At 40.8% G+C, this 16,073-nt stretch overlaps 1 protein-coding gene across 1 annotated transcript in view; it reads left to right on the forward strand.

Moving 5' to 3' along the window:
* LOC108579940 (ELAV-like protein 3) overlaps positions 1 to 15,851 on the forward strand; it is a 23,674-nt gene extending 7,823 nt beyond the window's left edge. The window contains exons 5-7 of the mRNA XM_017943575.1: positions 1,357 to 1,510; positions 5,765 to 5,996; positions 14,764 to 15,851. Of these exons, the coding sequence (XP_017799064.1) occupies positions 1,357 to 1,510; positions 5,765 to 5,996; positions 14,764 to 15,088 (711 nt within the window). The 3' untranslated portion in view covers positions 15,089 to 15,851. The remainder of the gene's footprint in view (positions 1 to 1,356; positions 1,511 to 5,764; positions 5,997 to 14,763) is intronic.
* Positions 15,852 to 16,073: the final 222 nt, after the last annotated feature.

Raw genomic sequence — 16,073 nt, forward strand, 5'->3', positions numbered from 1 at the left:
TTAAACTCTGGAGTTTCTATGAAAGATTCAAGTCCGAATATTCTGAATGATCTCTGGCCACGCTATTTATACACGGAAAATACACGATACTTTCATAAACTACCGTCTTGTTTTAGATCTGGTACCTAATTTCAAAGCGTGTACATTAAATATGTCCACGTTTCACGCATAGTTTAACCACTAATAAATTATTCGCACTTATCTACGTGTGTACACGTAGACGGAAACTGTTCTGTTGAAGTTTGTACAAGCTTTTTGTACGGTGGATTTTGTTAAATGGCAACAATTTTTGGATACATATCGTTCGAGAGATTACACGATGTTGCAACGATAGAAATAGGCTGGCGTGAATTCAAAGACATTATCGCGTCTGTTATTTTATTAGATTCGGAATAGTTCAAATTCTTTCGTCTACATGTCCCACCGATGGTATTGAAAAAAGGAGCCCGTTTTGCTTTTCACGGTGTTAACCCTTTGCGCTCTTCAAGCTTCGTTTCTATGGAACGATGGGTGCGTTTTTCTAGGTGTGTTTTACGAGGCTGAGTGAAAAAGTTAGTTGCACTCGCGTTAGAATGAAATATATTGAGCATTTGGAATTATATTGTTATTCATTTTTAAGCAGAATGCGAGAGCTGCTTTTCTACTTACTCACAGGCTTTGTCAAATTGTTAAATTGAAATTTTCAACTTCAAATATTTAAATTGTAATTTTCAAATTTTCAAATGCAAATATTTAAATTTAAATTTTCAAATCTACAAATTGAAACTTTCAAATTTTTAATTTCAGATTTTCCATTCTACAAATTCAAATTTTCCAATTTAAAAATTTATCGCAGCGTGGCACGAGTTTTTACATTCCCACCTCGAAAAACTTCCGTCCACTGCCATTCGTCGTCAAAGTTGAACAACCCTTCCTCCCGACAATTGTCTTCATTTCGTCAAAACGCATAATTCGCGATCACCAATCACACCGAATTACCCGCAAATTTCCCCAATTTTACATTTTTCCCCTGCAAAAAACTAATCACATCGCGAACCTCCAGTTTAGACGCTACATGCGAACGTCGGTAACATCTACCCCCGTCGGTAACAAACCACGATGTTCCCACCGCGTCGAAAGTATCGACACAACTACCTAAAGGAAGTGCTGCCAGTGTTACCACGAACTTTCACCAAGATATCCCATTACACAGAAAAATAGACAAAAAGTGTTCCACTCAAAGGCAACTAACTTCTCCGCTCGCAATCGGCTACGAAAATTTCTTCTCCAGTGCAAAGGGTTAAAAAAAACAATCGCACATCGACGAACCACGCTTTGAACCAGGATAAAGATAAAGCCACTGTTGAATTTTCCTAGGTATCGTACGCGAGACCGAGCAGCGAGGCGATCAAAGGCGCAAACCTGTACGTGAGCGGTTTGCCGAAGAACATGACGCAACAAGACCTGGAGAACCTATTCAGCCCGTACGGCAGAATCATCACGTCGCGGATACTATGCGACAATATCACCGGTAAGTTACCCTTGGAGTTAGCCATGAGACAAAAGCAAAAAAGAAAAAAAACATTGACGAGGATCGCGTCAATCGGAGTTAAAAAAGAGAAAAGAGAGGTGTGATATCCCTGTGGAGAGAAAAATAAGCCTTGGATTACCGTAATTCGAAGAAGTAACTATATAAACCCTCTACATCTTCTCCAACTTTCTTTCCAACAATGTGACTAATTAAGTAGCTCGATACTGTACGAGTCAGACTTTCAAGCGTTGTAAATCTACCGAATAAAACCTGGACAAAAAAAAAAAGAAATAGCGACTTCAGAGTCGTACGTAAAATGATATCGAAAGATTCGTTAGGTGAACGATAAATTTAACGATCGATCATTGGATGAGAACAGAGTAGGCCATGGGGTTTTTCTTAGTCGTTTTTTGTGGGGTGGATCGGTGCGCCTGCAATCAGAGCGAGAACGAACACGATCACGTTGGTGAACGAGCGACGAATATTTCCAAGGATTTTTTTTTTTTTTTTTTTTTTTTTTTTAAATCAGCGAACGAGAACTTCTGTACCGATGGTTTCCGTTGGTCGAGTCGTCTCGGAGCTGCATGATCTCGTTTACGCATCTTATCATTCCTGATCGATCTCTTCTCACGATCGATCTTTTATTTCTTCTTCTTTTTCGTTTTTCGTTCCACTTTTTTGTTGTTCGTTTTTTTCTCTCTTCTTTTGTTACATCTTTTGGATAAAATAGAGGATACTTTGTGTTCGAGATCGTACGAGAGGACGTACGATCGCAAACTTTTTCATTTCGTTACATTATTTTCTTTCATTTTTCTGTATCCTTTTATTGTTACATTTGTTTTTTCCACTGTCCTTTTCTTCGGACTTATTTTATTGTTTGCGTTCTCAGCTTACGTTTTGTAGCAGTGCCATTCTATTTGCATCCCCAGTTTCGCTCACAGCCTCATGGCCTAGCCACCCCTGTGTTTTGTGCAGTTTTGTTTTCTCTCTCTTTATTTTCACCGTACATCCACGTTTGGCGCTTCTTTTACTTTCGTTCCTCTTTAACAAGTTCCTTTCGCCTATGAACGATGTTATCTCAGTTATTCACTGTTTTCGAGTGTGAATCTTCCGTCTGATTATTTTTCCTTCTTTCTTTGTACTTAAAGAGTGCAGCTTTATTTATTTTCTTCTTTGTGTTTATATTTTAGAACATTGGCGTTTATGTGATGGGACATGTATTATTATCGTACGTGGAACACCTTCCTAAGTTTCTTCCTTCGTTCCTGATTCTGCTTTCACACTCGTTCCACCAGTTTTCTTTCTTATTATTTTGCGCTTCTCGATTATTGTCTGTTTCCTTGATTAATTGCGTTTTCTTCTTTACCTTGCGTTTTCTTTACCATTCGAGAGAGTACCGTTTGATTTACGTTTTACGAAATGATTCAAGTAAAGTAAATAACGAGAGTTGTTGCATACTTCAGGACGAAGAAAGAAAAATAGCGTAAAAAAGAAAAGATTTTTTAAGACAGAAAGATCGCTCGCCCCTTATTCATCTCATGCGATCAGCTTACGTTTCCTGTTTCATTTTATCTACCAGTTACAGACAAATTGTTATTTTCAATTATTTGTGACATCATGGAAGAGTTGATTCTCAACACGGAGGAACGTTTCAGTTCCTGTCTGTCGAACGTCTTTTTTCTCTTCGCCAGTGTTGAATCCGTCTCGTGCTTTATTTATTCGTCTCTTATTTCTTTTTTTTTTTTTTTTTCTTTCGTCAATCTAAGCGTCACACGATTTTCTCAAGGTGACACGAGATTCGATCACTTTTCGAGAGAGAAAAAAAGCGTTCTACATTCTACTTATCATTTTTTTTTTTTTTTTTTTTTAGTCTCTACTGAATTATTCTTCTTTTTTCTTTTTTATTATCGTTCACTTTTTCGTTATCGTGTCGATTTTTCCGTTCACTTACGATTATCCGTTATTTTGACACAACCTTTACCCACGTCGACGAATCAGGGGCGAGCGAATCGTGTTATGCTGCCAATTGAATTTTAACGTGATATGATTTTTTCCGTTTCTGTTTAGTACGACAGTTTGTGACCGGCGGCGGAGACTATTTGCCCGGTACGTAACTCATACAATTCTTTTTTCTTTTCCCTTATTACGCCCAAGCTGAAACAAAAGCAGCCGTTTCATTTTTTTGTTTTTTTTTCTGTTCACGTTTCTCACTCTATTGTTTCTTATTACCATTGTCTTTGTTTGTTTAAGAGAAAAGAACCTTTTTGTTCCTTTTCTACACACGTTTTTATCGGTTCGTTTTTACGTTAGTTCATCTCGCGAAACGATATTAGTCCAGTTTGTTATCAGTGTGGAAGAATCGAGTGACTCCTACGAGTCGAGAAAACATAGATACCGTGCAGAAAAGAGAGGCGAGAAGCAAAAGTAATCGCTCTCTTTGAAGAATCATCGTTTCGCGAGAATCGAGCGATCGATCGCGACTCCGTTGATGATAGAAAAATATCGAAAAGAAAATGAGAAACACATTACCAAAATTAAAACGACAAAATTACCATCTGTGTTCTACTTTTGTTTTGTTTTCTTTCTGATTACTTCTCTTTTTGTCAATTTAACGTTTTTCTGGCTGCTTTGTTTTCGCGACCGCGAGAAAACCAGTTTACACATCAACAGAGAGTTTCCCACATGAGCGCCGTTTTTGTTTCTTTACGCTTTTTGTCGTTCGTTAACGATTATGATTTCTGCGTACCGTGCCCTCGATCCACTCATTCAGCTTCGCGAGAATCACCAGCAAGAGAATCTTGAATGAAAAAAAAAAAATGAATTAAGATAGAATAAAGAGAAAAAGAAACACGATCGACACTCCGCTCGGGAGGAAAAAGAAACACACACACACGCGCACACACACACAGAGACACACACGACATCGGGTGTAAAGAAACGAATCTGCGCGCACCGAGCCACTCGTCACGCAGCATGGCTGCCATTGTTTCGTCGTTGATCACCGGGTGGACAAATTGAATGAAGAAGGTTCATTAGCGAAATTGTTAACGATCGAAGGAAACTTTCTTCCGATGATTATTGTCGCAACGTAGAAATGTTTGTGTATATGTAAATATTACCTGTGAGAATAATTGAGATACACATGCGAGGAAATGAAACGGATCTACAGATGGATCCTCCGCATTGTCGCGGTTCTTGGGGGCTTTAAGCTTCCCCAACTAAACTGTACCAAGTAGATTTTGCAATTAGAGAAGCGAAAGGTGAATTGTAGAGTTAACTTTTAGACGCTTGAACACTCGACGATTGGGGGGTTGGAGGATAGAAAAGCACGTATCGGGTGTTCAAGTGTCGACGCAGGAGTGAAATTCATTGGAGAGTATATCGTCTCGAGAACAGCGAAGAGCGAACAATTTTCGTTGCTACAGTTTAGTTAACCCTTTGACTGTGGCACGCTTTGACAGAAAACTGTAGACGGTGATTTCTGGAAATCGGAAACGTAATTAGTTATTTCAAGGATATGTCCAATGCTACATCGTTTCAGCGATACTTGATGAAAATTGCACAGAGTGCGTGCAGGGTGTCTCGCTTGTGATGGAAAATAGGGGAAAAAACGAGTAAGAAGAGTTTGTATCTGATTGTAACGATAAAGATGTACCCCAAGGTCGTTCAAGGAGAGTTCAATGACCTTGAAGTGACCTTAAACTTCGTTCCTGCGAATGATCTTTGCCTAAAATGACTTCTTATCAAGTCACACAAACTCCTCTCGCTCGTTTTCTCTTTCAACACCAACGGAAACAATTTAGACGTTCGTTGCAAACGAGACACCCTGCGCGTTTACCTTTTAACTGGAGAGCTAACTTGCCAGAAGCGCCTCCTGTGCGTCCCGCATCAAACGAATCGTAACATTTTCATTTATACCTTAAAGAAACGAACGTGTCTTCTTCACGAGTTCACGCGTTCGAGAGAAACAGTTGACGATTACGGGCTAACTCGTCGTCCCTAGTTAAAGGGTTGAAATACAGTCAAAGGGTCAAAGCATCGTAATTCCACTCAAAAAAAAAAAAAAAAAAAAGAACATCCCCAAGAACCGCACGTGTACGCGTGATCACTCAACAGTCAACGAGGAATCAGCCAAAGTTTCCCACTTCGGAAAAAATTAGAAATTAAAGAAAAAAAAAAAAGAAATCCATAAAAAACATTGCAACAGAGAGAAGATAATCGATTAAAATAACAAAATTGAACCGATTCCGACAGGATTGTCGAAGGGGGTCGGTTTCATAAGGTTCGACCAGCGGGTCGAGGCCGAGAAGGCGATCCAAGAATTAAACGGTACCATTCCGAAGGGCTCGTCCGAGCCGATCACCGTCAAGTTCGCCAACAATCCAAGCAACAACAACAAGGCGCTGCCACCGTTGGCTGCCTATCTGGCACCGCAGGCGACTCGACGATTTGGCGGCCCGATCCACCATCCAACCGGCCGCTTCAGGTACATTCCACTGTCGCCACTATCCAGGTACCTACTCGCCTCTACTCGCTCTACCCAAACATCTCTCTTTCTCTCTCTCTGTTTCTCTATTTCTTTATCTCTTCTTCTTTTTCTTCTATTCTTCTCGTTTTCTCTTTAAACCTCTCTTCTTTCTTTCTTTTCAATCTATCATTTATCTCTGTTACTTCCATTCGTTTCTCCATTTTTCATATTCGTTCCGCAATTTTCATTAATCTTCTTGTACGTTTCGTTCCGACGAGAATTAATTAATTACGTTCCTTCGTTTCCTGTTACCATCTTCTCGGAGTTCTGATAAAACTCTCTGTGGTTCAGTAACAGAGATTCTCTGAACGGGGGACGCGCGGATCCGTCGATGACGATGGTTCTAGTGGAAGAATTGAATTTTTCTCGAGATTTCGAGCTTCGTTTTTCAGTGGGATTAGTTGTTTTTCTTTTTCGTTTGTTTGTTTGGAGGATTTTTATGGTGGATCGATCGGTCGATCGATTCGTCAGGTGTATTCTTTTCTTTTTCTCCTGGTTTATACGCACTCACCGTATGAGTACCTGAGTAACACTGCAAGCTCCTCCTTTCTGCACCTCGTCTACCACGTACATCTAAGAATTACTACCTGGAGTTCAATTCTTGTGTTGGTTTCTTTCTCTCTCTCTCTCTCTCTCTCTCGATCTGACTATCGAAGTGATCGATACAGGATCGTTTAAATCGCGAGCATGCCACTCGCCGCGGTTTCATCTCGACCTACAGTCTCTTGTACGCGCATCTCTCATCGAGACTTCAGTTTTCGTTTGATTCTTTCCGTTTTTCTGACAGCGCAAGAATGGTCGCGACGATGTTACTGAAAAATTTTCAAAAAAAAGCAGAAAATAATGCGAAATTAAATAATCGAATAGAAAAATTGTAGGAAAAGAACAGAAACAGAGGTGCAACACACCGAGTGTGTTCGATGGAAGCCCTTCAATTCGATCGATGTTTCGATATCAATATTTCAGCGGCGACACACAATCAAACTAGCTGCGTGTGTATCGTGGCCTAATCCAATAAAAACCCGCGATACCGGAAAATCGGGAACGTTAAAAGTACCGTCGTACGACCTTTCTTCTTCTCTTCTTTCTCATTCTTATCCACCGCATCGATTCGTTTGTTTCCTCCCTCGTTTCTTCGTATCTTCTTTTGTACTTGGTATCTTTTTTAATCCGTTCCTCACCGACAGACATTCACACCTTCCGTCAGTCCACCGATCTGAACTTCCCGTTTCTCCTATGACCGAACGAGTGGTACAAGGTGGTCTCTTAAAAGTAGTTTATTAATAATTTAGTTAGATAAGTTGAGACTGTGTTTGAATTGGTCGAGTAAGAATCGCGAGAGACAGGAGACTGATCCTTGTCCACTCTGGAAACACGGAGGAGCAAGGCACGTTACGAAACGTTGTTCTGTTATTTCTGTAAGTTTTCCTCATTTTTCTCTTCGCCGGTCCACGGTAAGCATGGTTCGTCCAACTGTCTTCTTCCGTTCTATCAACACATTGTCCTCCACGCGTTCTTCTTTCAACTCCGAACAATTTTACTCACTCTGTCTTTCTTCATTCTTTTCTCTCTCTCGTGGTGAGAAAATCAATGATAAAGGATGGTAACTGAAGTTATCTGTGAAGAAAAGAGAAATTGGACAGTTGTGTCTGAATACTGTGTTACACTATTTGCTTGTTTCTTCTATCCCTCTGTGGTTCAACAATGTGTTAAACGCAACAATTCCGATGTATATGATGATGTACTGTTAAATTGAACATTGTTGAAGTTTTCATTCGTAGAAACTGGAGGACGCTTTCTAGGTCCTCAGAGAAATTACCGTGGATGCGAGGCTGACGACGAATTCGATTAAAAAACTGGAGTTGAGAAACGTCGATAATATAGAAACCGATCAGGTTAAAATAAGAGAATCGTTATTCTCGGTCTCTCCCTTCGTTTCCGCGTTTCTGTGCCTCTGCAAACAAAAAAAAAAAAAAAAACACCCGCGAAAAGGACGACCAAAAAAATATTTAAAAAACAAACGAACGAGGACGACGATAGAGATTTTCCCTTCAAACTAAAAAAAAATCATTCATTATTCTACGGATGATTGAGCGTGCTTCAGATCCGTCTGTGCACGTCCATGTCATTCGAACGGGACAGAGAAAAAAAAATCGTCGACAGATTGGGGAAAAAAAAAAACTGCTGTATCGATCGAATCGAACACGCACGCAAGATTCGACGATCTTTTTAGTAGTAGTATTTGGCTAAAAGAACTAGATAAAAGATATAAAACATGCATTGAAGTAGATTTAATTGCGCTTCGCTTATTTTTCGCTTGCCTCTGTCCGTATTATTTCCATTTCACCCCTTTCTTCGATACCGACATCGCGTCTCGTCGCCATCTTTAATTTCTCCGCTGTATCATCTTTCCTCCAAAATAGTTGTTCCCTTCTAGAGAATATCGAGCTAAGAAGAAACAAAAATATTCCAAAAAGAATTCTCTCTCTATTTCTCTGAATTCTACTTTTTCTCTTCTATCTTTAATTTCTTGATTTTTCTTTTCTCTCTCTCTCTCTCTCTCTCTCTCTCTACTTCTTTCTCTTTTTATTTCTCGTCTGTACCTTTCTGTACTCCCTTCCGATCCTCGACCAGCCCCGATCCGTCCAACCCCCTGCCCTGTTGCGTTATCCATTTGAGAAAAGAAAACGGAGAGGCACCATAGATGGTAGTTCCGTGAGTAAAAAAAAAAAAAAAGAGCAAAAAAATGGAAGCACATGGAAGTGACCGACTACTTTTATCCCGACATCTTTTTTGGCTCGTTCCCGGAGTATCTCTCTTCTTACGTTGTTCTTTTTGTGTTTTGTTTTAGCACTGGCAAGGCCATGCTTGCCATTAACAAAGGCTTACAGAGGTCAGTATTTTTTTCGTTACTACCACTACGTTCCCTCCCGGTTTTTCATTTTTCGACGATTAATTTTTTTCTTTTCTATATTTCTCTTCTTCTTTCTTGTTGCGTGGCTTCGTTTCTCTTCTTCTTCTTCCACCCTCCACAAACACCGCTCTCCGCGTTAAAAATTTCATATTTCTGATCCATGGTTTTACATCGTTCTTTCACCTTTTTACGAATTATCATCGAGACTCATTGGGTTCTTTTTTTATTTTTTTTTGGGACGAGTGACATTTTTTCTCGTCGAATGTCAATGGAAATTTACTATTTTTCATTTCTTCTTCTTCTTCTTCCACCATCGACATTGTACTGTTTATATGAAATTTTTAAAGCCTCTCTCTACTCTCCCCCCTCTTTCTTCTCTCACGCTGCTCTTCTTTCTCTTCTCTTCTTTCTCGTCGCCTTTTAGTTTAATTGTGATCCTTGAAACGCTTCTCTAAACCCACCAGAAAACAAAAGAAAAAAAGAAGAAAAAAACGTCACAGAGCATATCTTAGAGTTGGTTTAATTTTGTTCTTTATCTCTCCTCGAGAATGCGAATCGATTCGGGTGTACAGTATTTTCATTCAATTCATACCAATTTCTCTCTAATTTTCTTTAAGCAAAATGATACTTAACATCTTTCCTCTGTTTGTTTTCTCTTAGTTTCGCGAGTCAAGTATAATTTCTACCAGTATTCAGCCATATTAGAATTTTCTTTTCTGTATTTACCTGCCAGCATATTTCAAGCTTCTTCGTTTAGTATTCGATAGAAATAAAGATCACGTAGCCGTACGGACTGTACAGACGGATTTCGAATCTCGAAGATTCTCTCGCGAAACTGCAGACTCAACGATGCCATAAAATCGATGTAAAAAGTGAATAAAAAGAAAAAGAGAAAATTTGCAAAAAAAGAAAAAAAGAAATAGAGACTCGAATCAACGTTCCTCGACAGGCTCGCATTTTCTTCTCCTTCTTCACTGTTTCTTTTCTTTCGTTGTTTGCCTTTTCATCGGTCGTGTTCGACTCGAGACCGTGCACCTGCGATTTCTCGGTCTCTCTGCCGGCGATCATTCATTTCTAATTGTTGATCGTCCCCTGCGAAATCGAGAAGAAATTGGAAGGATGTACGATTAGATTTGTGCACGACGAGCTTTCACGATTCGTATAACACTGTGACTGAAAAGTGTTCGAGATGAAATACGTTTAATATGGAACATGTACTACCTGCGAAAAGTGTCCAAACACCTGTCGATTTTTGTCGACGTTCCGTGGAGATCGATAGAAATTTCACTCGTTTCGATCGAGAGAATTCGTAAAATTGTTAACTCTTTTTTCTCGCAAATTTTCGACGAAACGAAACTTTTTCGCTGGTAGTGTATGCAAAAGCAATAGACGAAAGACACTGAAACTATACTTTGCGTTAGAGCAAATAGTTGAGAGTAGTTGAACGTTTCTCTTCAAAGGATCACTATTTCACTACTGTTTGATTGTTGGTGTAGAGCTGAGAGCGAGGCTAGGTGCACGATCTCTGGAAAAATCGAGCACTGTCACGTGGATCCACGTGGATCATAGATATATACACACATAACGTGTATATGTATTTTTGTTGGCGCACATTAATGCAACAGATTTATCGCACTTGATTATCGTTAGAGAACCAATGCACCGATGTGTGTCGACTTCTTTGAACGAAGAAACGATCGATTGATCGATGGAGAGAATAATTGGAACGTTAATCGTTGGAATTTACGCGTCAGTTTTACAGACAAGTAAGACAAGTGAGAGAATTTTTATTTGCAATTTGAACAATTCCAAAGAGTGAATAAGATGGAAAAAATTTGATGGAAGAAATGCTGAAGAGATGAAAAGAAGTTTCTCTTAAAATTTCATAAAATAATCAGAGAAAAATGCTATCTAACGTATATTAATTCTCGTTCTCCTCGTCAAAGTCTGAAACTCTCGTCGACCATAATTTTCCATCTGACGAACGAAGAAGAAAGCGCTCCTATTCTCTTCATAAACTCAATCGAACGTTTCCAGAAGTGACAGGAACATTGAAGAACAGTCGAACCGAGTGTACATATCGTCAATACGAATAAAACACGCGTAATATTTCTTTCATGAGAGCACAACACGTCTCGCCGTCCATCTAAATAAACTCTGAACCCCTAACTCACTACTCCGTGTCTACACTTTTCTTTCTCGTTTATCCACGAATTGTACATCATTGTCACACGAAAAATCTGTCGTACCGATGTCATCTCGAAGAAATGTCCTCTCCGTTCGATACTTACGTACACGAATTAATCGAAGAAGAGAAAAGAAAAAGATGAGACACCGGAGGATCGAGTCAGGGTTTCAGCCGAGGCGATCGACGAATGAGAAAAAAAACGCCATCTCTTCCCCCAACACGAAGACGCGTGTACATACGTGCGAGTATTAAAAAAGAAAAAAAAAAAGAAACGCGGTTCCTAATGAGCGTTCGTAACGAATGCGTGCGTAATTACTGATACCTCGGCCCTATACTGAATATTCACTCAGATGTGCCCTGTTTTAACGCGGCTTGTGACGTCAAGTAGGTACGTAGATACATTTTTACATATCTCTCTCTATCTGTCTCTCTCTGTCTCTTTTTGTATATATACCTTGTAACTCACGCCTAAGCATTCGATGTTCGTGATTCGTGCATGTCGATTGAAGAGTACAGTCGCTGGAAGCTGTAAGTTGACGCTGATTTGACAGTCTGGTAAAATTATGAATTACAGTGGAAACAATTTGTACGTCATATTTTCTTTGAGTAATTTTTATTAGTAATTTTCTATGATGATTTTTAAAAGAAGGGATGCACAACCCTGCGTGATAGTTGTGACAATAATATCTCGTCCTTTTTTAACCCTTTGCGGTCCGAATAGTCCAGTTAGTCCGCACTCGTTTGGTCACTCTCGAGCGGTACCGTGTAGTTTCCCTTTATTTCAACATTTCGGCGTGATATCGGTTATAAAATACTAAATTTCGGTATAACATCGTGGTATCGGGGCCTCCATGCCCAAATAGGAAACCGAACAGGAAAAATAGAGAGGGGGTAGTTGGCGTAGCGCGCTAAGCCTCGGCTTGCTAAGCCGAGGGTCCCGGGTTCGATTCCCGTTGGGTCCCTCAATATTTTTCCGTCGGTTTTTACAATATTAATGCATCAAAAAATGGTTTATTATCATTTATCTAATACGATATCTGAAGGAAAAAATTCTTACGTCGAGTCTGACTCGACATAGGAGCGCAAAGGGTTAACTTTCTTCCCAAGAGTCTCTCCCGAGCTTAAACAGTCGAGTATTTCACGCTTTGCCCGAGTCTCACACGGGATTAACAGTCGAAGGGTGTAAAAGCTGGTATCGTATGCTTTGTTTCAATCCTCGTGTCAATATACCCGGATACACTCTTGCACGTTTTCTCGCTTAACGCGTTGTCATTTGGTGTAATTTATATATATATAAAATTGTGTAAGACGTTGTTACGGTAGTATGTCACTTCGAGATCAGTTTGAACTTTCGTTCCACGAATCCTTCATTTACGGGGCTGAAAGTGCATGCTAGCATCGAGATTCGCGCGATTAACCTAAGCAATCAGATGTCACGGATCTGATACTAGACTGAAGTTCACGCTTTTCCTTCCGAAAGTTGCATATTCACTTTACTGTCACTCGTAATTAAGCGACAAACCTTACCACGTATCGGCGGAATGAATTATTCAAAATTTTGCTTGTTAGTATAAAAGTTTTACTGTATTTTCATAGCTTTCAGAGCTTCGTAGAAGCCTCGAAATCTGAAGTCAGAGAGATCCTGAGGCGCTTCCGTTGGCCATCGTGAATCCACCCTTTCTCGGTTTTTACCGTAAAATTTTACGAATCGCAAAACTTCAATAAACAAAATTAAACATTAAAAATATACCGTAACAGAAAAACCAATTCCGAGTTCACGTCGACTGTCCCAAGTGAGACTCGAGCTTCTCAAATGACGTTTACCTCGACGTTTCACTGTTTCTACGATCTCATTATCGCTTCCACCGACTATACGCGTGCATGTTGAATTTCCACAATTTTTCTTTCACGATATATACATATATATACACCCCTGTTACTTTTCTCTTTGCTCACACATACTCCTACATCCCTCTATTTTTCTCTCTCTGTCTAATTAAAAATTCCGTCGAGTAGACCAGAGTCGCGCGGCGTTTGTTCATTTAGAATTTCGTATTTCTCGCCGTAGAATTGCATGCAGTCTAGCCCAACGACGATTGCTTTTTTTTTATCAGGCTCCAGAGAGAAGGGCCTTCGTTAATTCTCGACGAATGCGACGGGATTTTTTTTTCTCTTCTTTTTTCTCTCACCGTTTGCGATAATTGGTACGATTAGTGGCGCCGGTTACATATTCATTTACGTTTCCAACGTGGTTTGCCGTCGTAATTTTCCCCCTACTCTCTCTTGAACTTCTCGTTCACGGTCTGACGATATCCGTTCAACCGGCGAAGAAGTTCTCGATGTGATTTCGTACGTGTACGGTACATTTGCACGACTTTGTACTCCTTTTTGTTTCTGTACGTCCCTTAACGACGAGATTCGAGGAGAATCGAAGTCACTTTGCGAATGTTCTCGCGAAGTAACGACGTTCCTTTCCTTCGAGATCGAACTTCGAGTGTTCGTTTAATTATCGCGTCAAGCTGCGTTTACTCTAGAAAAAGGGAAAGAAAAATGTTGTATCGCGTTGTGTTTTCACATAGAGCGATTCGAATAACGTGCCTCCATGACTGAGTAACTTCTAAAGTATCAGGTGTAGAAATTAATTCGGTGTGCTAATATTTCACAAGCTTAAGCGTTGATTTGCAAGAAATCAAGGACAATTTTAACCATTTGCACTCGAGAGGCGACGTTATATTTACCATTAGCGGCAACTTTAAGGATATTTTCCAAGACAGCAGGTCTACGGACCTCCGCGAATTGTTCACTACATGTTTAGAGGTCTCGGCGGTGAAACAGTTTGAAAGAACCAACTTCTGATAAAAATATTAGTCTTAAAAAATTACATTAATTTTTGCTACTTCTTTATAGAAAAAACGGCCTTCGAGTGCAAAAGGTTAACGTTCAAAATAATCTCAATGTTGGAGAACTGACTGATTCCCTCTCCGAAGAAGTACGGCGATTTTGGAGTCTTGGAGACTTTCACCGAATTAATTTCTCACGTCTAATATCTGTTCTACACGAAAAAGTGTCTTATAAAGCAATTCAAGTAGACGCAGCCTGTGGTAATTCGAAGTTTTCCCTGTCCATCTCCTCTCTCGATACTCGACGACAGAGACTTCCAAATGGACTGTCCACGTAGCCACTGTTCAACTCGAAACTTCACCTGAAAGACTGAAAAAAGATATCACACAACTTTTCCCACTCGTTCCTACAATTTCGACAATTCACAGATACAAAAAGCGTCTTATAAAGCAATTTAAGTAGACGCAGCCTGTGGTAATTCGAAGTCTTCCCTGTCCTTCTCCTCTCTCGATACTCGACGACAGAGATTTCCAAACGGACTGTCCACGTAGCCACTGTTCAACTCCGAGCTTCACCTGTAAAACTGAAAAACCAAAAGAAACAACAACCTTTCCAACTCTCGTTCCTACAATTTCGACGATTCGGCAGCGTCGTTGCTCCGCGAGAACACGGCGAAAAGAGAAAAAAGGAAAAGCCACACACCCAAAAACCCAACGAACCGAAAACGAATCTAACGTGAAAATGGGTGAACGTTATCACGTCCCCCGATTCACCTGTTCCAGGTACAGCCCGCTGGCAGGCGATATCCTGGCGAACTCGATGTTGCCCGGTAACGCGATGAACGGTTCCGGCTGGTGCATCTTCGTGTACAATCTCGCCCCAGAGACCGAGGAGAACGTGCTGTGGCAGTTATTCGGTCCGTTTGGCGCCGTCCAGTCTGTCAAAGTGATCCGCGACCTCCAGACGAACAAGTGCAAAGGCTTTGGTTTCGTGACGATGACCAACTACGACGAGGCAGTAGTCGCTATACAAAGCTTGAATGGTTATACGCTCGGCAACCGGGTACTTCAAGTCAGCTTCAAGACGAACAAGAGCAAGGCAGCGTAGGACAACAAGAAACGACACTACCAACACCACCAGCAACAACAACAACAACAACAACAACACCATAACAATCATCAAACAGCAACAACTGGAGGAGCAGCGACAGATAAAGCCGCAGTTGCTGCCGCCGTGAAATCAGCAACAGCGGGCTCAGCCGCAGCAGCTGCCGCTGTGGTAACACCAGCGAGCATCGCGGTTGCTCTCCAAGATCTCGTCGCTTCTTATGCTTCCACGAAGAAGAAGCAGCAACAGCTCGACCACCACCACCACCACCACCATCTCCCTGTCGATTCCGTGATCAACAACCTGAACAATCGTTATCGCGGAGAGAATAATCGTAGTAACCAACAGCAGCAACAACATCAGCAGCAACAGCTGCAATGGAAAAGTAATTATAATAAGTTGGCAGCGAGGAAGAGGTATGATATGTACCTACGTGAAATACTCTTCTCACCCTCGGAGTATAATTCCCGTCGGTATAGATTGCGCCTGCAGATCGACGACGAATTCGAGGACGACTTCGACAACGAATTGGACGAAATCGATTTCATGTAAAGGTAGAGGACGCTGACCTCCCTGGAGAACACTCGGGCTAGAGAGAGAGAGAGAGAGAGATGAGAGAATGATACGAAGGGTGTGCGCGTGTGTGCGTGTATACGTGTGCCTGTAGAAGGGTAACAATGATGCGTGTGTAGTAGGTGTAAGTGGGTGAAGGGGAGGGTTTTTAAAGAGGGTCGAGGAGGAAAGTAGTTGAAGATGAAGAGAGAGAGAGAGAGAGAGAGAGTACAGTCTGATTATGACAAAAATTGCGAACAAGGTGTATCGACGAGTCTAGAAAAAAGAAAAAGAGGATACTTGGTTTATTTTCTTCTTCTTTCACGATTAATCAGGCGAGAGAGAAGTGTCTCTTCTTACATCTCTCTGTCTCTTCGTCTTCGGTCACGACGTTCCTTTTCTCCCGTGGAGAAAATGATGTCCACGAGGAAAG

Source organism: Habropoda laboriosa, unplaced genomic scaffold (assembly GCF_001263275.1).
Source record: "Habropoda laboriosa isolate 0110345459 unplaced genomic scaffold, ASM126327v1 scaffold2, whole genome shotgun sequence".
NCBI lineage: Eukaryota > Metazoa > Arthropoda > Insecta > Hymenoptera > Apidae > Habropoda > Habropoda laboriosa.